The 26,510-nt window shown below is 39.3% G+C and overlaps 1 protein-coding gene across 2 annotated transcripts in view; it reads left to right on the top strand.

Moving 5' to 3' along the window:
- The window catches only part of gdf11 (growth differentiation factor 11), a 281,688-nt gene extending 267,670 nt beyond the window's left edge, over positions 1 to 14,018 (top strand). Inside the window, exons 2-3 of one of the 2 annotated variants that reach the window (XM_079857519.1) lie at positions 6,417 to 6,790; positions 12,695 to 14,018. In XM_079857519.1, the coding sequence (XP_079713645.1) occupies positions 6,417 to 6,790; positions 12,695 to 13,075 (755 nt within the window). In that variant the 3' untranslated portion in view covers positions 13,076 to 14,018. The remainder of the gene's footprint in view (positions 1 to 6,416; positions 6,791 to 12,694) is intronic. The other variant, XM_079857520.1, reaches the window with a different exon arrangement.
- Positions 14,019 to 26,510: the final 12,492 nt, after the last annotated feature.

Below are 26,510 nucleotides of genomic sequence, written 5' to 3'. Positions count from 1 at the left end.
AGGCTCGGCTGGACTGGCGACTGGATCAGTGGATCTGGTGGGGCGTGGAACAGATCTGAGAGCTACCCGGACAGACATCCAAGCTGGGTCAAACATTTTGGAGGTTAAATCAGCACTGTTAGAGATGAGCTTACGTGCTCTGGGCCATGTGATCTCAGACAGGTCCAGAACGGATACGGGGCTTAGTGGGGAGTGGTACAGTGGGTTTGTCTGGGCTAGCAGTATGAGTTGGTTTGGCTTCGCCCACAGTGAAGAGAGATCCACAGTTTAATAACACAAAATCAAGATACTGGGCCAGAGTACATTTGGGGTCGACATCGGGTAGATAGAGACTCACTTCCTGGTCCAGACCCATCCAGAAACAGTCCTTAACTTTAGCATCATCCAGGGGAGCCAGGTGGCAATAAGTCAAAAACTCACTCACATATTCCTCTATGGAGCGGCCATTCTGGAAGATGGAGCAGAGGGTATATATTGGATCCATGGTGGTCCTTAAATTCATCCAACTGGATTTTGCAATAGTTTTGGTCGGTCAATCTGTCAGGCTTCTGGGTAGATGAAGTAGGAGGCGAACAAGAAGATGATAATTCCAAGGTTTTAATTCTCAATAAAGCAAATACAAGAAACAGGGAGCGTGTGCTCAAAGTACTGAATTAACACTGACATAAACATTGACCGACAAAGACTGAAGGAATACACAGGACTTAAATACACAAGGAAACAGATCAGGGAAATATGACACAGCTGGGGCAAAACAAACGAGATAACTAAACGAGGTGATTAACAGGGCACATGTGAGACAGATGAATTAATGAACTGAATACAAATCACAAAAACAGTCCAAACTCAAACAGAAACGTGACAATTCTGGGGCCTGTACCATGAAGCCGGTTTAGGTGGCTAGCCAGCTATGTTTCAGTTTAGTTTCCGCCAACCCTGGGTTTTAGGTACTATGAAAGTAGCTTGGCTTTAATCGGTGTTCGTTGCCATGGTATCTTACGCTGCACGGCTAACCTGCTCCGGGGCAGGTTATGTTCTGGATTCGAGATCTCAGACTGAAGTTTGACCAATCACCTGAGAGCAAAGAAACATATAGGTGACGTAACTTATTCCCAGTGTCTGAATTACAATGGCTTCACATTTTCTTCCAAATCCTATGGACATCTCAGCGCAAATTGTTTGATGAGCACTTCGTAGAGAAAGAGTTTATAGCCAGACAAAATCCCCTTGCCTTTCCTGATAGTTACTTGTATGAAAAAGATACCGATTTTCCGCGGAAGGAATGTCTTATCTTTGCGAACTTCTTGAGCCGCACATAAAGAATTTAACACGTCGAATTCATGCACTTACTGTACCGCAAATGGAATTGCGTTAGGTTTGTTTTGTTTTTTTCTTCTTTTTTTTTTTTGCAAGTGGTATATACTTGCACGGTGGGTGACGCACAGAAGCTAGGGGAAAACACGGTTTGTCGAACCATTCGCAAGGGTCCTCGCTCTGCAGGAGTGAATAGTTTCATTAATAGTGTTCCCCGGACAGTTATCGACAATATCCATAAAAGAGGGCTTTTATAAAATTGCCGGTAAGATTGATAGGGTGACATCACATGAACACTTTTTTTTTAAAAAAAAAGCAAATTTCACAAATGTAGCCTACTATACAATACAATACATGTTAAGAATTATTTTAAATCTTTTTTATTATTATTCTGTCAATCTTATGATAGGATTCCCTAGAGTCATTGCATACGCAGTCTATTGCTCCAGTCTCCACTGCTCTAGGGGAACATGAGGCAGATTATGTTAATAGGAAGTCCTATCACAGCCTTAATGTTCAGGTAGAGATGATGTGAATATGTGAGATGATTATTTTCTGTGAGATGAATCTTTAAATTAATAGTAACATTAACAGATATAACAATGATCTACTAAACATTTCATCTGCAGATGACTTGTGGTCACGAACATATGATCACGAACATATGATCACAAGCTTGGATGCCAAATGGCCTGGCTCAGTGCATGACTCACGAATTTTCCGTGATTCTGTGTTGTGTCAGCACTTTGAGGAAAGCGAGATAAATTTGGTACAGTACAAAACACTGTTAATTTGAACTGAGATAGAAAAACCTACACAATAACCATCATGACCCTCAGACAGGGCCACAGCACCGCTTCAGTGTGGCCCTCAGTAAAACCAGAGTGAAGATAGAGATGACCTTTGGCCTCCTAAAGGCACATTTCAACTGTGTTCGGTGTTTAAGAGTCACCAGAGCGGGCATCACAGATAGTGGCTGCATGTGCCATTCTGCACAATATAGCCACCAGTAGAAAGGAGCGAGAAACACCACAAAACCAGCTTCTCCCCGATGAAACTGACCTGATCACACTTGACCACCCAGCTGGTGCAGATGTAGATGCAATCACCATTCAATATTACACTTAATAAAAGCACACTGAAACTGCAGATAGGCCTCAAACTGTTTTATTGGTTTTGTGGGATGGGAGGAAGGGAGGAAGGGAGGAAGGAAGGGAGGAAGGAAGGGAGGAAGGAAGAGAGGAAGGAAGGAAGGGAGGGAGGGAGGGAAGGAGGGAGAAAGAGAGCAAGAGAAAGTTGCATTACTAAAGTGTTACTTGGTTAAATAAGTTCACATACTGAGAACAGTTTTATCCAGCTGTTTGATCTCCAATTTATTTTTTTTATTTTTTTTGAGCCTCCTCAGCTCACAGTCCAGCTCGAGTCCCCTTTAGTGAACAGTCTAGTTCAAAACTCCTTTAGTGTGCAGTCTAGTTCAAGTCCCCTTTAGTGTGCAGTCTAGTTCGAGTCTCCTTTTGTAAAGGGCCCTGACTGAGTCTGTTTCCACCTAAAACATAATTCCACCACAAACATGATCATTACAAGTTTTCTGGAGGCTCAAATAAAAAAAAGTTCCTTGACTTCCTACAAACACAGGACTGACTGTAATTTGTCAAGGGTTTTAAATCCTTACCTTGTTCACATTTCTTCTGTAGCCCATTGAGGTAGAGGCCTCAGTTTCTGGGGCAGGTTGTGAAAAATCCTACAATAAAAGATGTGTAAGGGCCAGTCCCTTTTTTATGCCAGACATTCAAATGTTTGCCATAATAAAACGTCCAGTGCATTCACATCAGCAACTGTCTGAGAACACACAGACAGAGTGTCTTCATTTCCTCCACCCTAATAAATAAAAGTAGGTCAATATAAAGCATAATTGTTGTAAAGCAGGTCATGTTTGGTGTTCTGTCTGCTGCATACTGACCTCTGTGTGGGAGACTGTGTGTGTGTGTGTGCGTGTGTGTGTGTGTGTGTGTGTGCTGGCTTCAACAGGGACACTGTATTTCCCTGCAGAACATACAGTCAGCCATATTTAAAACTCAAAAAAAGTAGTAATGTATTTCACACGTACCCAGTGTTACTTGCTTAGAGGAGCCAGCACCAGGGTCAGATTGTACAGCACCTGTAATCCCATCCATAATCGGCCGTCCCTTATTGCCTACTCAGAGCCAACTCCTCTGCCAGTGTATTCTGGTTTTCTAAATTTAACTCTTTATTTCTGTTTGCTGCAAACAAGTGTTTGTGATAAAATGTTCACAAAAATAATAAAAGGTTGTGGTAAATACTCACCACTTTGAATTATATTTTTATATTTTGTCTTTATCTGCTGCCAAGAACATTTGGAGTTGGGGTTGCATCAAAAAAAAGAAAGAAAAAAAAGAATATTAAGCTCTTATACATGCACATTTTTTTTATATATATTATAAAAATAGGCTATAGGCTATATTACACATATAGGCTACACATACATATCCATAATTTTACATAAATATAGAACGTAGGCTATTTGTTTAACTTACACATTAACAATCAGCAATCTTTCTCCAACAGTCTTCTCTTGCTTTGGCAGCAAAGACCGTTGTTTCGAGGTTGAAATACATATTTAAATTCATCGTAATTATGAATGATTATCTCTTGCTCCTCCGTGGAAAAATATATCGCTCTCGCTTTACCCGCGATTGGTTGTTCAGTGTCGACGTCACTCTTTTATGTGCACGCGCGCGTGGAGTAATCATAGCTTAAGATCAAAGCCTGAGTTGACAGAGAAAGTCGATGAGCTGCATCATGATACCAATAAAGCCTGATTGCATCAGTTTGGTTTTGTCAACTCAAAACTAATCCTGTAACCCCGAGTTTGTTCAGCTATCTTCATGGTACAGGCCCCTGATCTGTGTTCTATCAGCTTTGACATATTTATTTCTGCATTTTCCCACTTAATCTTATTAAATGCATGCTTCATCTTTAATTTTAAATTCTTAAATTAGATAAAAAAATCAAATTAGAATAATAAGACACTAGGGCTGTTACCAATCAAATTAACTGATTTAAATAAGGTTATGAGATTGTTTTAAATATTTTTTTTAATATACAAATAAGAAATTTTGGAAAGAATGATACTTTTAAACGAAACCACCAGTAGATGGCGGCAGGTGACCGTCTTAATGAGTGAGTCAATGAGTCATTAATTCAAACAATTCAAATGGCTGATTCATTCAAGAATGAGGCAGTTGTTTATGTATGGGTCATTGAAACTTTTAATGTACTTGTAAAAATGCTCCGATACCAGCTTTATAATTATGCTTTATATTATTACTGCTTTACAGCAAAATGCTTCACAGTAATATATTACTGTAATATGATTACTTTTGTAATGCATTACTCCCTATAGGAATGGATGCTGTCCATATCTACCATATATCCATATCATCCATATCTATGGCACTTTTCAAATTAAACTATTGTTAAGGCCCATTCACACCAAGAATGATAACTATAAAGATAACTATATTAGCGTCCACACCAGCGGACGATATCGTGCTGTTTATTCTAAGCACATGCTTGTCTGTCTCTTTAAATGCTTGAGCTTGTTACAGCAGGATGGATTCTGATTGGCTGTCAATGTTTTTATCGTTCATCAGCTGGATAAAATAGTTCTAAAAGTGATTCCAATGATATCGTTTCTCTTTGCCGTTATCGTTATAGCTGTGGTGTGAACTCTGCTATTCTTTAATATTGAGAACAATTTTTAGAACTATATCGGTAACACTTTACAATAATAGTACATGAATTATCATGTACTAATACCTGAATTAATAATTACTTTACTATGAACTAATGATGAGTTAAGACATGTACTAATGAGGAACTAACCTTAACTACGACATGAGTCATATGAATTCCTGCATGAATATATACCATCTTAACTACACGTTAGTACATGCTTGTTAATTAATGTATTAATTAACATTTCGGGGTAAACTAAATCAAACTTGCTCTAGAAAATGGATACATTTTGTGTCCCAAAAGAAGAGCAAGAACCCTAACTGACTAACATCCGACTGCATTATGATATAAAGACAGTAAACCAATCCATAAAATAACCACATAAATAACCATCATCTGTGCTAACACTGATTTTAATTTTGAAAATTGCATCTGCTTAATGAATATGTTAGTGTAGGTATTTCACTCTTGATGGCAGCAGTGGAATCACTTAAAACAGAATGAGATTAAATAGTTTTTAATGATGAATGCATCATTGTGTGTTCAATGAGTAAGGTTAAATGTAAACATTGCAAGACATCTAACGTTAGTGTCATTCACTGATGTTTGTGACAGTTGCTGGTGTCAAATTTATGAACAATTTTACATTGTGCCCTTTTAGTACATCTTTCTTCTGATCTGGAACATGTTTGATTTAGTTTAAACCCGAAATGTTAATTAATACATTAATTAACAAGCATGTACTAACGTGTAGTTAAGATGGTATATTCATGCAGGAATTCATATGACTCATGTCGTAGTTAAGGTTAGTTCCTCATTAGTACATGTCTTAACTCATCATTAGTTCATAGTAAAGTAATTATTAATTCAGGTATTAGAACATGATTATTCATGTACTATTATTGTAAAGTGTTACCACTATATCTTTATCGTTATCTTTATAGTTATTGTCCTTGGTGTGAATGGGCCTTTAGAGTTGAATGAGCAGTTGATTAACAAATGATACCTTCTTGTAAAGTGTTACCATTATCTTTAATCTTAAATTGGTTTTCTCCGATCCTTTTTTCTTCCATCCAAAAAGTGTGCTATCTTTTGAATGACACCGATAAAGGCCAACTGTAAGGCAAACGTGTCCTCAGTAGATCGACTATTTCTGAAATGGACTAGATACTTTGTGCCAAGATCCTATTAAAAGTGCAGATTTCATTACATGCCTTTAATGGACATAACTTGGCCTAGCTGTTCACATTTTAGTTTTATTCTAATTTAGATTATTTTTGTTTTGTTGGTATCATGCTGTTTGACTTCAGTGATTAATAGTATTTTTTGTTTGTTTCTTACAGCTGAACCTCTGGTGCAGGTGGATGGGAAACCCAGCTGTTGTTTCTTCAAGTTCAGTCCAAAACTGATGTTCACCAAGGTCCTGAAAGCCCAGCTGTGGGTTTATCTGCAGCCACTACAGCAAACTTCCACTGTTTATCTGCAGATCCTTCGCCTTAAACCTATCACTGAGCAAGGAAGCAGACACATCCGCATCCGGTCACTCAAGATCGAGCTCAATTCTCAAGCGGGTCATTGGCAGAGCATTGATTTCAAACATGTGTTGCAGAACTGGTTCAAGCAGCCCCATACAAACTGGGGCATTGATATAAATGCCTATGACGAGAGTGGCAACGATCTGGCTGTGACGTCTCTGCGGCCTGGAGAGGAAGGACTGGTAAGGACCCTTAGACCTGCTAGACTATTAAAAATAGAGATTTCTGTTTCAAAGAAAATGTTATAATCTTAACATTTTTGTTCATCGAAGAGTTATCCATGCAAATAAATGACAGCATTGGCATTCCTAATCATTCTACTATTTAGTTTTCTTATTTCAGAAGTTTAAAAATGATCTTTGGAAGAATACTTGTTTGTGCCTGTATCAATCAAATTGTTAAATAAGGACAAGTGATTTTTTCCCATAAGGGTGTTCTGTGTCTGTATTGTGTTGTACTGTATTTTAGGATTATTTTAAGAGTAACAGGTGATGTTAAAACATTGAATACTGAGTCCACACCAAATTTTCCCACTGCGGACAAAAGTATATTTCATTTCATTCATCTATTTTTCATAACAAAGATCCAAGAAGAGATTATGTTGAATTTTTACTAAACTCTAAAAAAGACACAAAACACAATACAATTTGTCCATACACCTGCTCAGTTTTTCAAATTATTCTGAAGCCATATATTTCCATTGTGTGAGGAAAAGACTGAAATGTCAAGTCAAGTCAAGTCATCTTCATTTATATAGCGCTTTTAACAATGTAGATTGTTTCAAAGCAGCTTTACAGAGATAAGCGTATAATTTAAGGTAACAGAGATTGTTTTGGCTTTATAGCAGAGTTAAGTTATTTTCCATCTAAAATTAGTTTTGATTGATTTGCTTCCGTCGCAGCGATCATTTGTTATTAAATTAGGGGCCGCTAAGACGACACCATTCCCTCTACACAGACTTTAAACGCGAACCTGTGAGAAACACTGATGGCGTTCACATGCGCATTTAGAATGGGTTCTATAGTTATGTGCGTTTGAATATACGCAGGTTTGGAATTCCCTACAAGCCAAGCCTAAACAAAGTACTTGTCTTTTCTTATAAATTTGATAAAGAATTTTATTTTATTTTGTTGCTTTGGGGTAGGAACGCGAAACAAATTTTCCCGACAACGCCTTATCTGTATAGTGGTAGAGGGATCCTCCATAGGGAGAGACTAGGTGGCACTTCAGCACTGCGTTGTCATCGGTCCAGGCGAAGGTCCTTCGTCAGATCTGGATACGGCCTGGATCCGGCAGGCTGCAGGAAAACCTCGGGATAAACACAGACACTGAAATTAGCGTAGATGCCATTCTTCTCATGATGTAACGAGTACATCAGGATTTATGGGAAGTGTTCCCGGTTCCAGCTGACCTAATCTATGCAGCCTAACATTAAATTATAGAAGTCTATAATGTATTATGTGAATGCTAGGTCAAAGAGATGTGTCTTTAATCTGGCTTTGAACTGACAGAGTGTGTCTGCTTCCCGGACAATGGTAGGAAGACTGTTCCAGAGTTTTGGTGCTAAATAAGAAAAGGATCTACCGCCAGCAGTCGATTTTGCTATTCTAGGTATTAGTAACTGGCCGGAATTTTGAGATTGCAATAGACGTGACGGACTATAATGCGTTAAGAGCTCGCTCAAGTACTGCGGAGCTAAACCATTTAGTGCTTTGTAAGTAGTCAGCAATATTTTAAAATTTATGCGATGTTTAATAGGGAGCCAATGCAGTTTTGACAGAACTGGGCTAATATGGTCATACTTCCTGGTTCTGGTAAGAACTCGAGCTGCTGCGTTTTGAACCAGCTGTAGTTTGTTTATTAAGCGTGCAGGGCAACCACCCAGTAGAGCATTACAATAATCTAGCCTTGAGGTCATGAACGCATGAACTAATTGTTCCGCATTTGTCAATGAGAGCATATGGCGTAATTTAGATATATTTTTAAGATGGAAAAATGCAGTTTTACAGATACTAGACACGTGACTTTCAAATGAAAGATTGGTATCAAAGAGCACACCCAGGTTCCTAACCGACGACGAAGACTTAACAGAGCAGCCATCGAGTGTTAGACAGTATTCTAGGTTATTACGTGAGGACGTTTTTTGTCCAATAATTAGAAACTCTGTTTTTTCAGAATTTAGAAGTAGGAGATTACGAGTCATCCAATTTTTCATATCCGCTATGTATTCCGTTAATTTTGTGAATTGATAAATTTCGTTAGGTTTTGAAGAAATATACAGCTGAGTATCGTCAGCATAACAGTGAAAGCTAATTCCATGTTTCTTAATGATATCTCCTAATGGTAGCATGTACAGAGTGAACAGCAGCGGTCCTAGTACTGAGCCTTGTGGTACGCCATACTGAACTTGTGATCGATGAGACATCTCATCATTTACTGCTACAAACTGATAACGGTCAGATAAGTATGATTTAAACCATGCTAGTGCATTTCCCGTAATGCCAACATAATGATCTAATCTATTTAAAAGAACGTTGTGGTCAATGGTGTCAAATGCAGCACTAAGATCGAGTAACACTAATAGCGAGATACAACCACGATCGGATGATAAGAGCAAATAATTTGTGACTCTAACGAGAGCTGTCTCGATACTATGGTACGGTCTAAATCCGGACTGGAAATCCTCGCAGATATCATTTCTTTCAAGAAAGGAACACAGTTGTGAGGATACTGCCTTTTCTAATATCTTTGACAGAAAAGGTAGATTCGAGATCGGCCTGTAATTGACTAATTCTGTAGGATCAAGTTGCGTTTTTTTAACAAGCGGTTTAATCATAGCCAGCTTAAAGTTTTTTGGTACGTATCCTAGAGACAAAGATGAATTAATGATATTAAGAAGAGGATCTATGACCTCTGGAAGCATCTCTTTCAGTAGCTTAGTTGGTATAGGGTCTAACATACATGTTGTCGATTTAGATGATTTAATGAGTTTAGTAAATTCTTCCTCTCCTATAGCAACGAATGAATCAAATTTTTCCTCAGGGAGACTACAATGCACTGCCTGATGCGATACTGTAGTAGACGGTTGCATAGTTATAATTTTGTCCCTGATATTATCAATCTTATAAGTGAAGAAGTTCATAAAATCATTACTGCTGTGTTGCTTGGAAACTTCTGGGCTTGAAGCTTTATTTTTCGTTAGTTTAGCCACCGTTTCAAATAAATACCTAGGATTATGTTTATTTTCTTCTAATAGGGTTGAAAAATAAGCAGATCTAGCAGCTTTTAAAGCCTCTCTGTAAGTAATCGAGCTCTCTTTCCATGAAATGCGAAATACCTCTAGTTTTGTTTTCTTCCAGTTGCGCTCCATTTTTCTGGCTGCTCTCTTAAGGGCCTGAGTGTGCTCGTTGTACCACGGTGTTGGACTATTTTCTTTAATCTTCTTTAAGCGCAACAGAGCAACTGTGTCTAAAGTGCTGGAAAAGAGAGAGTTAAACGTTTCTGTTGTAATATCTAGTTCTTCTAAGCTATCCGGGATACTGAGATGATGAAACTGATCAGGAAGATTATTAATAAAGCAATCTTTAGTGGCAGAAGTGATAGGTCTCACATATTTGAAACACGGAGTCGGCTTTGCAGCCTTGGCTAAATGCAAATTACACGAGACTAGGTAATGATCTGAGATGTCATCGCTCTGCTGCAGAATTTCAACGGCATCAACATCTATTCCATGTGATAATATTAGATCTAGAGTATGATTACGACGATGAGTAGGTCCTGACACGTGTTGTCTAACTCCAATTGAATTTACAATGTCTTTAAATGCCAATCCCAATGCATCTTTTTCATTATCGATGTGTATATTAAAATCACTAACAATTAGTACTTTATCTGCAGTCAATATTAATTCTGATAGAAAGTCCGCAAATTCTTTGATAAAGTCTGTATGGTGCCCTGGTGGCCTGTATACAGTAGCCAGCACAAATCTCAAACGTGATTTATCGTTTACACTATATATTTTTACATTAAGCACCAATGCTTCAAAAGAATTATATTTAAAACTTGATTTCTTTGTGGTTTTGAAACTATTACTATAAATTACAGCAACACCACCCCCTTTGGGTTTCAGACGAGGCTCATGTTTATAACAGTAATCTTGCGGGGTTGATTCATTTAAAGTAATGTAATCGTTTGGTTTTAGCCAGGTTTCTGTCAAACACAGCACATCTAGGTTATTATCTGAAATCATATCATTAACAACGAGTGCTTTTGAAGTAAGCGATCGAATATTCAGCAACCCAAGCTTTAGCATTTGCTCATCTGTATTATAGCTGTTTTTTATTTGTTGAACATCAATTAAATTTTTAACCTTAGATGGGTTTAAACGTTTTTTGGATTTCCAAGTTCGGGGAACAGACACAGTCTCTATATGATGATAGCTAGGTGAAAGAGGCTCTATGTGATGGGATTTATCTGACCTTGGTGACGCGAGGCCGCTAGCAGACGGTCGGTTAAGCCAGTCTGTCTGCTTCCTGACCTGAGCCCCAGATTGTCATGTTTGAGCTCTAAGACTATGAGCCATATTACTAGAGAGAAGAGCAGCACCATCCCAGGAGGGATGAATACCATCTCTTTTCAACAGGTCAGGTTTGCCCCAAAAACTTTTCCAATTGTCTATGAATTCTATATTATTAAGCGGACACCACTTAGACAGCCAACCGTTAAGCGAACACAATCTACTAACTATCTCATCACTCCTGCGAACAGGAAGGGGGCCAGAGCAAATTACAGTCCTTGACATCGTACTTGCAAGTTCACACACCTCTTTAATATTAATTTTGGTGATCTCCGACTGGCGGAGTCGAACATCATTAGTGCCGACATGAATAATGATCTTAGAGAATTTACGATTAGCATTAGCCAGCACTTTTAAATTTGCTTTGATGTCAGGCGCTCTGGCTCCCGGCAAACATGTGACTATGGTGGCTGGTGTCTCTATTTTCACGTTCCGTGTAATAGAATCGCCAATAACTAGGGCACAATCATTCTCAGTGGGTGTTTCACTGAGCGGGGCAAATCGATTTGTTATGGTAATCGGAACGGAAGAGTGGTTTTTAGATCCGCGACTAGAGCGATCCCTCACTGTCACCCATTTGCCCGGCTGCACAGGCTCTACTTCAGCCGGAACCGACTCATGTAAAGAGTTCACTATGCTATGCGCATCCAAAACATCTAAAGCACTAGCACTCTTACTATCCTCAATTAAAGTTTGGATGCGTGTTTCTAATTCTGAAATCTTCTCTGTCAACCTAACTGTCTCCTTACATTTATCACATATAAATCCTATATTGACGACAGAGAAGGCTATGCTAAACATGTGACATGAAGTTCAGGTGACAATAACAGGACAAGACATTACTCACCGTGTTTGTTGACTGATTCTTACTCACCTGAGCTTTTTATGAACTCAAAGGCGCGGACGCGCGAGAGAAAAATAAATAAATAAAAATAGCTGAGCGCACGGGTAGCGCGTTAACAGGCTAGCGAATTACTAGCGTTTTGTGCTAGTAGTACTAATAACAGAAGCTAGCGATGTCAGGTTAATCTGAGATGTTGGGTATAATGTAGTAGTATAAACAACTAAAAATGGTAGTAAATGATGGTTCAAAACAAAGAAATACAAGGCTAAGACGGAGCTTACAGCACCGAAGCAAACAAACACACTCACAGCAGGCAGCGAGGCAGACAGGAGCAATCGATCAGCGAGCAATCGAGCAATCCAGCGGGCCAAATGTAATTGTTCAGTGATAGTTATTAAATATCATCACACAATCTGATCAAAAGCAGTCATTGATGTACATTTGAGACTCCTGTTTATACAAGGTGCAAAGTACTGATTCAAATGCTGACGAGGCTAAAGTGCTGATAAAACCTGATTAAAATTTAAATTGACTCAAATTAATTGTTTCAAATAAAGTTTTGGAGTTACAAAAAAAGTTGTAAAACTTTCCTTTTTTTTTTTTTTTTTTTTTTGTCCCAGCGGCTTGACCCATTTCTCTATGTCTTCTTCCTCCCCTAATCTCCAGCAGCCGTTCCTGGAGGTCAAGGTTCTTGAAACCACCAAGCGATCACGAAGGAATCTGGGTCTTGACTGTGATGAACACTCCACAGAATCCCGCTGTTGTCGCTACCCGCTCACAGTTGACTTTGAAGCTTTTGGCTGGGACTGGATCATTGCACCTAAACGTTACAAGGCAAACTACTGCTCAGGCCAGTGTGAGTACATGTTCATGCAGAAGTACCCACATACTCATCTGGTGCAGCATGCTAATCCCAGAGGCTCAGCAGGGCCATGCTGCACACCCACAAAAATGTCACCGATAAACATGCTCTACTTCAATGATAAACAGCAGATAATCCATGGCAAAATTCCAGGAATGGTGGTGGACCGTTGTGGCTGTTCATAGAATTGTGCGTTTTGGTTTAGCTAAGGGGAAGTGATGGAGGGAGGGTGTCAGGGATGCAGTCTAAAATCTGCATGTCTACAATTTCCTTATATTTTCCTTACATTCTTTAGAAAGAATACTACAAAATGTACAGAGAACAAAAACACATTTGTAGTTTCTTTCGCAAGTCCAGCAGAATAGTCCTAATACGATTTCTCAATTTGAATCTAAATTTTTGTTCTACAAACAATTCTTACACACAAAAAAACTCCATAGTTTTTACTTTTGATGCATTGTGCTGGGTAGCTCTGGCCACATTCAAAGAGATTCATAGGTCCAAAATCCCACTCTTCAGCAAATACATTCTCATTGGCTAAGATTTTTTTAATTTGTGCAGTATTCCACATTTAGAGAGAACAGAAAAAATACTTGATGCTGGAAACTTGTTGAATTACAGCTGGTTAGGACACACTGGAAGATGACACACACACACACACACACACACACACACACACACACACACACACACACAATCTTCTTTCAGTTGTGAAAAATATTTTGACATTTTGAGCCAGCATACTAAGACTTATTCTAGGTTTTCTCCATGTCTTTTTAATGTACTTCAATGCAAATGTTATCCATTGAAGAAATGACTGCAGACACATGCGACCCCACCCCCACCACTAATGCTGCTACCACTATGGTGCGACATTCTCAATAATCTAGGTACACTTTCACAACTAGTTTGATCCTCTTTTTACTCTTTTTTTTTGTAAAAAGCAAAATGAAAAGGGAAGTGAAAGGAATAATTGTTATTAGGAATTATTATATAAGGAGAAAAGGAACAAAACTAATAGTGCTTGTAGCACTATTAATGTGTTTCATCATATGCGATGGACAAAATCATCTTAACGGAAATAACAAAAATAGCTTATTTAAAAAAATAATGTCACACATGTCTAGAGTGTCACACACAGTAATTTAATAGTAATTTGTGTAAAGATAACGTTTCCCATGAACTATAATTTTACATGAATGCTATTTTTTAGAAATGTCTTCTCTGCTTATATAAACTCTGCCTTAAAAGTCTGGTATCAGTAAATCAGTGTCAAGGTAAAACAAAATAATACATGTTCATGGCTATATTCACTTGTACTGAATACAGCTGAGTTTTCAGCTGTGCTGAATACAGTTGAGTATAGGTCCCTATGCTGGCAAAGGTATTTACATCAATATAAAAGAACAGATGTCACTATGGATCACAACTATAATGCTCTATCCTGTGTAAATAAGACACTTATTGAATCAGTGTCTGCAATGTAGAGAAAAATCATTTCATTTAATTTTTTCTGTATTTAATCAAATATCATTCCTGCCCCTTACCAATCTTTAATGGTACAGTAAACTTATTTAGGAGTGCTGAAAAAGTAAAGGATGGAGAAGGGGAAAGGTAGAATAGAAAACGTCTCAGGTTACTCATGTAACCATGGTTCCTTGAGAAGGGGAACGAGACACTGCGTCCTCTGGAGAACACAATGGGAAATGCTTCCGACATGACCGGTGGCTTAAGCATGTAGTATCTAAACGCGACAATTGCATTGAACAGCGACAGCCTATGATACCAGTGCGACGTGAGTATAAAAGGGCACCTGAGGAACACGTCATCCACTTCTTTGTCTGAAGGAGACATAGCAGGCATCCCAGAAGCCTGGCGATGAGATTCAGTGTCTCGTTCCCCTTTTCAGGGAACCAGGGTTACATGCGTAATCTGCAATGTTCCCTTTCAAATGGGAACTTGCACTGTGTGCTCTAGAGGACACTATTGGGAACAAATACCATTCCGATATGCTGAGGGGAATGCATGCTTTTGTGACGTAAGCACTCAACATTGACTCTACCAACGTGAGGGAGTCAAAACTCCCTTAAGGACACACCAGCTAGCTGTCAATGACACTATTCCCCTACGGCCACTGCCCAAGCTACATACCCTAAATGAGGAAGGTACAGTTCCTTGCTTCTTCGCTCGCAGGGCCAAATATGGCTTGGCCCGATGGTAATGCTCAAAGGCTTGGAATCATACTTAAAAAAAGATATTCCTTGAAGGGAATATGACCATAGCCAAAATTACATTAACCCCAGCCTGTCACCTCAGGGTGACAACAGCGTAACCCCTAAAACCACCAGGGAGGCTAGTTACACTATTTTGTCAGAAAAAGTTTATGACATGTTTGCCTAAGCAGAATCTCTACATTTAGCACTAACACAGAGGCCCCCAACGAGAAGGGATTTAATTATTAGAGACAATATCACTTCACACCCGCAATCCAGAGACGACAATCCTGGAAAGTAAAGACTCTACACAGCCCAAGAGGCCTATCCTGGATCTATACATCAATATAGTCTCAGGCTCTCAGAGTCTAACAACTTGTTAATGTAAGTGCACTGAGTTCTTGGGTGTAGAGTTCTCTGCCTAACAACCCTCTAAAGCGAGGAGAGTACTAGCCAGACTCTAGCTAGAGAACAGCTCATCAAGGAGGCTCACAGAGTCATTCAGCTTGATATAACTGTTGAACAGAGCTCTAGGAAGCGAAGTACTCTGCATTACAACCCTCAAAAGCAAGGGGAGTACTACAGCACTAACCATACAGCTAAATTATTTTGAACAGTTTTAAATGATTAAAAACCAACGCTAAAGAGCTCAGAGCGGAAGCCTCAGCAAAAACTACTCTCTAAACCGACCACACTCTAAGCCAGAGACAGACTTATCAAAGAGGCTCATTTCCAAAGAGACATACACCTTGACAATACTGTCTGTGCGGAGCCCTTGGGAGTGGAGGCCTGAGCAGGACGACTCTCTAGAATGAGAGACAACACTCTCATTGTTGTCACTCAGCCTTAAAGAGAGTTAACCAGAGAGCCTACAACTTCAGTACTACTGTCTGTACGTAGCTCTCTCTAAGAGCGGAGGCCTCTGAAAAATGACCCTCTAAAACGAGAGGAAACCTAACTACACCCTACGCCAGACATTCTCACGATAGAGGTTTCCAGAGCCATACTGGCTGAACATACTGTCTGTATGGTAATACTGTCTAAGCAGAGCTCTGGAGAGCAGAGGCCTACCAAAATTACTATTTATAACAAGAAGAGGCATAACTTCAGACACTTGACTCTGAAGATAGTACAGACTTTCCTGTGTTACTATCTGTGCAGAGCTCTAAGAATGGAAGCCTAAAAAACAACTCATAAATGACAGGAGGGCTAACTTCACTCATAAAAAAGCCCCACATCTTGAATAAATACCTATGCAGAGCTCCGGGGAGCGGGGGCCTCAACAGAACGACTCTCTAAAATGAGAAGAAGCCTACATAACTCGACACACCTACAACAAAAGGACAACTCCTGAGGCTTTCAAGAGAACTCTAACAATACCTGTATCAAGCTCTAGGCTAAAAACAGTTTCACCAAGGAGGCTCACAAAGAGATTTTACTTCTTGATAGACCTGTCTATACGGAGCTCTAGGGGGAGGGGGCATATGTCCTGCCATTCAGGAGTGATGTAGTATCATAAAGATCTAACTGGTAGGATCAGAGCCTTTAATGAGGCCTCAACCAATGAAAAATAGTATGGAGGCATTGACATCTCCATGCTCAAGCAATCCCTTTACATTTACTTATTCTATTGTGATAAAAGGATAAATGCGGGCCGAATATGGTTTCTCTTATGATCTCTCTGTCTCACCGTAGAGATCAAAGGGGAAACAGAAGGCTCAAAGGAGCAGGACAGTTATGTCAAGACAGAAATTGCCTTCTAAGTCAGCCACAAGCGATCTCACATCTCCCGCGCCGCCAAACCAGATCTCAATCTCTTCGTGGCACAGGCCATAACTTCCCACAACCCCATTATTGATATTATAATGACTACTGCACTCTTTCTGCCTCTAATTCCTGCACTCTTTCTGCCTCTAACTAGAAACAACACATAGAGCAGTAGCTATATTTGAGCCAACAATAGGAGCCCAAAGAGGAAAAGTTCTTGTTTGACCGTGAATGCATATACCTAGTCAAATACATTCCATCCAAATGCACATACCATATCCTTCAAGAATAGGGACGGCGCAAACTGAGCTTTTTATTGAGAAATCTTCACAATGCGCGCAATCAGCTCCCTTGAGAACAAACCATGAATGCTCCCTCACACGTACTTCAAACAAACGGATCCTGAAGACAAAGAAGAGGATGACGTGTTCCTCAGGCGCCCTTTGATACTCACGGTCACACCAGTAATGACGTCATAGGTTGTCGCCGGCCAATGCAGTTGTCCCGTTTAGTCATACCGGATGCATTCCCCATAGTATCCATTAGAAGACCCAATCGAAAGGGAACTTTTTCTATTCTTCAAAGATGTCCCTTTGTTGAAAACAAAAGCACTATGATGTTGGATAAAAGAGGAGCCTTCTTACAATAAATCTAAGTAATATATGTATATAACAGAAAAGAAAAAAAAGGGGGTGGGGTGGGATGGTGGTGGGATGGTGCTGAAGGGTAAAAGATTATTTTGGGCACTCTACTTACCAACAATAAATTTTGCACTATGGGAATTAAATGGCAAGAGGAATCATGTTGTTGTCTCCATTTGTATTTGACCTTTTCAAGCACAAGAATTTGTAGATGGATTTTAATAACTGAAAAATGTCTAAGGAGTTTAGGGTCCATCCATTATACTGTATCTGTTTTATCCTCTTTGAAATCATTCTGCTGAAGCAGCGACTAGAAGTTGCCCCCCTCTAAGACAAACATATCTAAAATGTCAAAACTGGTCTAAGCCTGGAGTTTAAAGAGGTTCTGTTTTGTAATTCCAAAAAATCCACAAAACTGAACTCTAAAGCCTTAGCACACTAGATGACACCTCATTAAGTTCTAAAGTTTCAGCAACTCTTGTTTGTGGCTCAAATAAAAGTGGCCATGCACCATGAGAATGCAGGTAACAAAAGTGACCAACAATATTTACTTTGTTCAGAATAGAAACAAGGTTATATGGGCCAGTAATGATCAGTTAGTCATTTTCAGTAAGTAATTATCTCTACTGAAAACTAAATCAATCACAAAATAAGTAAAAACTACCTCATCAAACAGTTTTAAGTCTTGCATGAAAATTGACAATTTAAATGAAAATTGACAAATTTTATAATATCTCAAGAGCCAAAATCCTCTATTTAATGGTCGAAATACAAATGTATGTAATCACATCATAATTTTGTTTTACTCTTGCCATTTTCAGTTCTGTCAATGTTGTTTAAAACATTATGACTACTCTGTCAATGTTTTTTAGAACAATATTATTTGAACGATGTACAAGTCTTCTAAAATACCACAGGGTCTCTATTTTAAAGTCCTTTAAGGACACAAAGAAAGTATGGTAAGTATATGGAGATCACAAGCCATCACCCTAAGTTTAACGATTTGAAACCTCTGTTTAATATAATGTTCTTAATGTTTTTTTGTCATACAATATGTGGGGGAAAAATAATTGGGATCTGTACATGTGAGAAAAAAATCCAAATGAAAACATTTTACATTACATAGTGTTGAAAGACTCTCTGCTTTGAAGATTTACCTACTCTTTTCATTTGTGTTCAAACACTCTTTATATTGTGTAGAGAAATTAATTATAAAGTAGTTTGGTTTTCATTGCAAAGAAGAAAACTTGTTCATCATTATTTCTGTCCTTGTTTGTTGTTTGATCACTTTTTTTGTACAATAAATACTTTATTTAGCTTACAAAAGGACTGCTCCTTTTTTATATACTATGCCAACATTTATGGTGCATCTGACAAGCTAGGAAAAGACATCCGGAGGATTATGGCTCACATCAATGAGCAATTCATTTATTATAGTATTTATTCATCTTTTTAATGTTTATTTAATAAAAATACAACTGTTCATTGTTTGTTCATGTCATCTCATGTCCATTTAATAATGTTAACAAATACAACTTTTAATTTTACTAATGTATTCGTAAATGCTGAAATTAACGTTAACCATGATTAATAAATGCTTTAGAATTATTTTTGTCATTGTTAGTTCATATTAACTAATGTAGTTATCTAATGTTAACAAATGAAAGCTTGTTGTAAAGTGTTACCACTGTTTTATTTCACTAACTTCTTTATTTGTTTGCCACACCACATTAATATTCAACAGTATTATTGATCTACCTGCTTTGACTCCATTACATGAGAACTAAACTGAGCTGGACGATGACAGCACTGTTTTCTCCAGAGCGGCTATATATATATATATATATATATATATATATATATATATATTTTTATATACTGTATATATATATATATATATATATATATATATATATATATATATATATATATATATATATATGTGTGTATATGTATAAATTAACTAAATGAATAACTTTTTTTTTTATAACAAAAATAAACCATCCCTGAACTTACTTAAGCTGGACTATGTCAGTATTTTCTTCTAGATCTGCTGTACAGCTGAAACAAACTTTGTTGCATTATTTTCCTGTTATCACTGTCAAGCTGCTTTGAAACAATCAGTGTTGTAAAAAGCGCTATATAAATAAAGGTGACTTGACTTGACCACATGATCATTTAAATGAAAGGTGCTTGAAAAACATAAGACATGAAAAAACTTGGCAACCAGTTATAGAACCTAAAATAAAAACTTCCCTTATTCAGACGAATTTTAACCTTTTTTTTCTTAAAGGAGACATATCATGCTTTTAAATTGTTCCTTTTTACATATAAATCATACATTTGTGGTCTATATAAAGCGGAACTGCAATGCTTGGGTCTGAATTCCTCATTATTATAGCTCCACGGGCCCCTTTTTTACCCCTTTTCTGAGGTGCTTTTGAGATCAACTCATTTTGGTGCGGTCTCTTTAAATACAATTGAGACACTTCATACCCCGCCCCCTCTCCAGGTTGCAGAGGTTCAACTCCACCCCGTTCGGCCATTTTTGTAGTCTGATAGCAGAGATAGGATTATCTAGCGGCACAGAAACTTTTTATTCACACGTTATTAACAAAATGTCAACAACGGAAGACTTGTCCAGCCAGCCTTAGATGTTCGAGCCAGAGTTGGAGCCGGAGCGAAATGAAAATGAAGACGACGAACCTGCAGAACAACGTCTTCATATGGATGTATCGCAATGGTGTGTTACTGTATTTATAACGTTACATGAAACTTTGGTCTTCCGACCTTTTACCACCGTGTCGATTTATTTTGATTAATATGTGCGAGGGAGAGAGAGCAAGACAGCGTCTAGTTTGGAGACGGTGATGTCTTGTTTACACTTTCGCCGGGCTCCGAGAGAGAGTGCGAGCGCGCGCGAGACCGGGTCTCTCTCTCTCTGCTCGTTCTTTCAGTTAAACATGCGCCACAAGCGCGGCAGTTCATCTACATTAGACTGTGTAATGAAGCGTGTGGGTTACTACATCCAACAACCGATCATTTTAACTTACCCTCTCGTAACTTCTGCATCCTTTAGCTTGGACTACAAAATTGCAGCGAGAAATAATAATGGCGGATCGCTCGAAGTGTTGGGCCGGAAGTCAATGTCCTTATTTGGCAGTTCCGCTGCAAATACTGTGACGTGATAGTTCACAAAACGTCATAGATAACAGAAAAATCGTAACAGGTTGAAAAATAAGGCCAAAACAGAATATAAAGATATCAACGAAGCACCTGAAGAGAATAATTTCATCTTTTCTGTACTTCTAAACACTCCAAATATACAACAAAATGCATTTAAGGGCTAAAAAAGTGCATTTAGCATGATATGTCCCCTTTAAAGTAAGAATTTTCATGTATTAATAATTTTTTTTTATTGCCAATGTGTGAACAGCTTGTAACGAAAAACAAAAACAAAAACGAGACCTTCCACGACTTCCTAGGATGTCTATAATAGCATGTTAATAACAGTCTATAACAGCACAGTAGTGCTATTGCAAAGAGAAACAAGTCTAGAGAAATTTCATGTCGGCACACACACACACACACACACACAACACACATAGTGGAAACAGGCTTCGAAGTTGTGCATCTTCAGAAGCGGAGCCGCTCGCAAAGTCACAAAACATGCTGAGCCAGAGTGAAACCAGATCGCCCAACACGGAGGGGCAGCGCCCCAAAAACCTAAAATGCAATTTTCGGCCGAAGATTTTCGGCAGCCTAAATTTCGGTACATCCTTAATTTTAAGACAATCGTATGCTCTCGCGAGTCTTATAAAATAAAGTGGCGGTCCAGAATAGGCCCGCGGGCCTTGAGTTTGACACATGTGCCCTACAGCAATGGCTCTGACTAGTGACAACAAAATCTGATACAACAAGCATGTTATATAACCATAGGACTAGTATTAAAACTAGTGTAGTCCGGTCGGGGAAGCATACACCCTGTAGCTCTGAGTCATATGCAGTGCGCAGCTAAGCAAAGTAGTACAGTGTGTTTCCTCATTCATGAAAATGATTTCTGCTCCCGTTGTACTGAATTCCATTGAATCCATTCCATTCCACACTCATTCATGGGATCATCAAGCTACAGTGTTGTTAGTGTTGAATGACAGACCTCTGCGGTGAACATACCTAATGTGTATTTTGCGCAATATGTTACCAATAATCTAGATAATCTAGCTTTAGCCACAAGCATGTGCTCATTGCTAAAAGCTATCAGGGTATTGGCAACATGCTTGTGCAGGCATGACGTGAAGAAGCTCAGGCTTGACAGGCATGACGTGAAGAAGCTCAGGCTTGACAGGCTTGACGTGAAGAAGCTCAGGCTTGACAGGCATGCTTGGGCTTATCTAGTCGTTTTCATTCAAATGCTCTTGCTAGGCTTATGCGATCATATTGGCTATGTGCGTTACTTATCCTTATAGTTATTATACTTATAGTGATTTTAGCACTATCCAGCCCAGATTCAAGCAGCTTGCGGTGATGGTTAGAAAATAACAATTCATGGTGCAAACGGAATAATTTCTGCTATGGCACAGCTCTAAAAAGACATAGCAAACAGTCACTATACAGTTGAGTCGTTTCAGCGTTGATTCTCAGCGTTGAGTCTCATTCAATGCTCATTCTTTATTCTATGCAACTAGATAAGGCTAAAACAATGCTTTGATTACCACAGCATGTTGCTTAGTACAGTATGCTCAATAATACTAGAAGCCTAAGTAATGAGCATAAATTCAATAACATTTGCATTAGCAACCCGTACAGTACTGATAGCAATTTTGCTGAAACAACGACAAGCATTTTGCTAATACCTGGATAAACTTAGCACAGCATGTGACAATGACACCAGATATAAGCCTAAAACACAGCCATGTTTCAAATAACAAATGGGCTAAATAACCTTAAAACAACCATGTTTCCAATAGCAGCTTTTAGAGCAGTGGTTCTCAAACTTTTTTGGTCGCGCCCCATTTTAACCTTTAAAAAAAAACAGAGCATGTTTCCAATAGCAACCAGATAGCCTTAAGCACAATCATGTTTCCAATAGCTACCAAATAGCCTTAAAAACAAGCATGTTTCAATAACAACAGATAGCCTTTAGAGAAAGCATGTTTCCAATAAGCACACTATAACTTTAAGAACGGCATGTTTCCAAGAACTAGATATACCAAGTGTGTCCGATACCCGACAGAATCAACGCTGAAACGACTCAACTGTATAGTGACTGTTTGCTATGTCTTTTTAGAGCTGTGCCATAGCAGAAATGATTCCGTTTGCACCATGAATTGTTATTTTCTAACCATCACCGCAAGCTGCTTGAATCTGGGCTGGATAGAGCTAAAATCACTATAAGTATAATAACTATAAGGATAAGTAACGCACATAGCCAATATGATCGCATAAGCCTAGCAAGAGCATTTGAATGAAAACGACTAGATAAGCCCAAGCATGCCTGTCAAGCCTGAGCTTCTTCACGTCAAGCCTGTCAAGCCTGAGCTTCTTCACGTCATGCCTGTCAAGCCTGAGCTTCTTCACGTCATGCCTCCACAAGCATGTTGCCAATACCCTGATAGCTTTTAGCAATGAGCATTAAAAAGTAACTTAGCTTAGCTTCGTGAAGACTTTCAAAGATGAATGGAGAGTGAATCACATCGAGTCCTGTATCAACAATGCAGCGATGTGAGCAGCAATGTAGACTGAGGTCACTTCCAAATCAGGCAGCTTATGATCAATGCTGCGAATCTCATGTTCAAGTTCACGAACTTGAATGAAGCCATCTTGGCCGAAGACGAGGGCTCAGGCGTGGCGTGAAGCTCAGGTTGGGCAGGCATGATGTGAAGAAGCTCAGGCTTGACAGGCATGATGTGAAGAAGCTCAGACTTGACAGGCATGACGTGAAGAAGCTCAGGCTTGACAGGCATGACGTGAAGAAGCTCAGGCTTAAAAGGCATGGCGTGAAGAAGCTCAGGAAGGGCGGTTTCGACGGGACAAGACTCTGGAAGGGTGGTCTCGACGGGACGAGACTCTGGAAGGCATTCAGGAGAGGACTCTGTAAATGATGGGAGAGGATGTGCCATTCTGGAGGCGGATCGACTGAGCAGGAGTGCATACAGGACGTATTGCTCTAATGTGCAGCCATGCACATTCCACGGCATTCGAGAGTGCAGGGGTTCGTCCAAATCTCCATGGAACCGGAACATGAGCAAATCATCCTCCAAGTAGAATGTTGAAGCCAGCTCCAGGAAATCCTCCACATATTTCTCAACTGGACAGCCATCTTGGGTGCAGGAGTATAACAAGTCTATGGGGTGGAGGAATAGGCTCATACTTCAGTCAGTTAGGGTCTGTTCTTCTGTTACGGAACAAAGACTCACAACAAGGATGGTAATGAGGAGAAACAGGTTTATTGAAGGTAAGAGGAAATATGAATTGCGGATCACTGATAAAGTCTTGGAGGAATGGAGAATAGGAATTCTGACAGTCTTATTGCGTAACAGATGGTTATGGAGGTCGTGGATGACAGCGTGGAGTGGTGAGACGTTGGAGCACAAGGAGGGAGACAATGGGGAGCAGGAAGACAATGAAAACTAGGAGGAACAGGGTCGAAGATTGAGGCAAGGCACGGCACGCACGCACGCACAGCAACTCACTCACTCACTCACTCACTCACTCACTCAATGTGACTGTGTGAGATGTGTGCTTATATGCTGCCTGTGATGAGCAGATGATGTGCAGGTGCAGGTGACAGCGATCTCTGTGATTGGGAAATGCATGCAGATGAGGGCCAGGGAGGATGATGGGAAATGTAGTGAGGAGGTGATGACTAGCTGGTGACCGAGACAGTCGTATCTGCAGCCAATAAGCTTGCTTGCTCAACATTTAAATGGCTGGTTACCATTCACTATAGCAGTTTGCAGTAGTAATGGGAAGTTCGGATCATTTTACTGACTCGGATCTTTGAATCTCGTTCATCAAAATGAACAAATCTGTTTTCAAGTCATTTCGTTCATTTAGTTCATTTCAACAGAATATAATTAAAATGTTACATGTTAATAGCCAAATTCCCCAAATACTGTTTGACATGTTGATCACATTTAGAATAAGAAAAAAATTGCAATGCAAGGACAAGGCCAAATTATGAGAAACAGAAATGATTGATTAATTAATTGCTTATTTTGGTCTTCAGGCAATGCAGTCTGTTAGTTTACCTCATCTCCCGATCTGAGTAGTTTGTTCATCCTGTGACATCCCCATAAACTGAGTAGGGATCGACCGATATGGATTTTTTAGTGCCGATGCCGATACCGATTTTTTTTCATCAGCCTTAGTCGATGACCGATACGGGTTGCCGATTTTCTTGGGCCGATATTTGGAGCCGATACTGCTTTTGCTCACTCAGTTTACATCATAAAAATGACACGTATATAATATATAATGATAACAACTGTTACAAGTCTCAATTAAGAAAGGAACATTTATTGAACTAAAAAAAAAAAACTATATTTGACAAATATTAAAAACATGTGAGGTAGAACAGAAAAAAAGTTCAGTGCTGAAAATACTGAAAATAAATATTTAAGCATAATTCAAATTCTGAAAATAAATTCTGAAAATAAATATTTAAGCATAATAAATAAAACATTTTAAACAAAACAAAAACGATTTTAAACCAAATAGATTCTAAGTTTATTATGAATTAGGGATCGCGTCTAAAACGTGTGGAAAGCACGGCCGTGCCGCTTCTACAAGCGCTTGCGTCTGTTGTTGCTATGCAAACATGAACTGCGCTCTCCATGATGACGAGGAAGTAAGGATTCATTTATTTCTAGCCCTTTACGACTACATATATTTATGGAGAGGAGAAATAAAAACCCGCCCTGTCCAGCTATGATCCGCTGTTCGGCCGAGCTTTCGATGTTGTCATGGAAAGGTCAGTTGTTTTTTGTCACATGACCTGCGTGCGCTTGCGGCATTGTGAAAAGTTTAGATGTTTTCATCTCACCACGGCAAAGGCGCGCTGCATCGCATGCGTGTCGCAACCGCGTCGCTTCTTTTATGAGCACACGTCCAAACCTCAGCCAGGTGGTCGCTGAATAAAACTCCCACAAATATCACGGAATCACCGAACAACGTCAGCATTATTTAATCCTATGACCAGTGTTCGTAACAGCTGCCGTATGCATATGGATAGCCTCAAACTTAGCTATTTGCAGCTCCCTAAATACAATGACAAGCAGTTTTATAGATGAGGCATTCGCGTTTTCCATTTGGACCTACAAACTTGCTTAGCTATAGTTGCACGCACATATAGAGCAACGTGTTTCCACTTTCAAAGTGTATTTCAGCTAAGTCAAACAGTTAAAAAGATGCTTTGAAATTTTAAAACTAACCGTTGTCTAGAAGAGGCTTCCAGCACTCTGCTAGTGTGGGAGGGGCAGTGCATGGGCTGCACGTGAACTGCAGCGTCTCCAGCAACAGAGCTGCCTGCAGAGCCTGTCTGTAATTAATGCCGGGAAAAAAAACTATCGGCGAACGCAGCAGATATCAAACCCGCAAATATCGGCCCGATTTATCGGCCGACCGATATATCGGTCGATCACTAAAACTGAGCTATGCAGTCTGTTAGTTTACCTCACCTACCCGATCTGAGTTGTTCGTTCACCCCTTGACAGCCCTATAAACCCAGCTATGCAGTCTGTAATTCCAGATAAAGAATTGATTAGTTCACATCTCGAGACAGTCACATAACCTGAGCTATGCAGTCGGTACTGGATACAGAATTGATTAGTTCATCTCTCAAGTCTTCGGGTTCGAGTCTTTCGTTCATCACGTGACAGCCCCATAGGCTATAAGGCTATGCAGTCGGTACCGGATACAGAATTGATTAGTTCACCTCTCGAATCTTCGGGTTTGAGTCGTTCGGTCTTCCGTCACGTAACTGTATGTTGTTGTTATAT

The sequence above is a fragment of the Squalius cephalus genome (assembly GCF_949319135.1).
Source record: "Squalius cephalus genome assembly, chromosome: 22".
Lineage (NCBI taxonomy): Eukaryota > Metazoa > Chordata > Actinopteri > Cypriniformes > Leuciscidae > Squalius > Squalius cephalus.
Note: the sequence above shows the minus strand (reverse complement) of the source record. Positions and strands in the feature narration are given on the sequence as shown.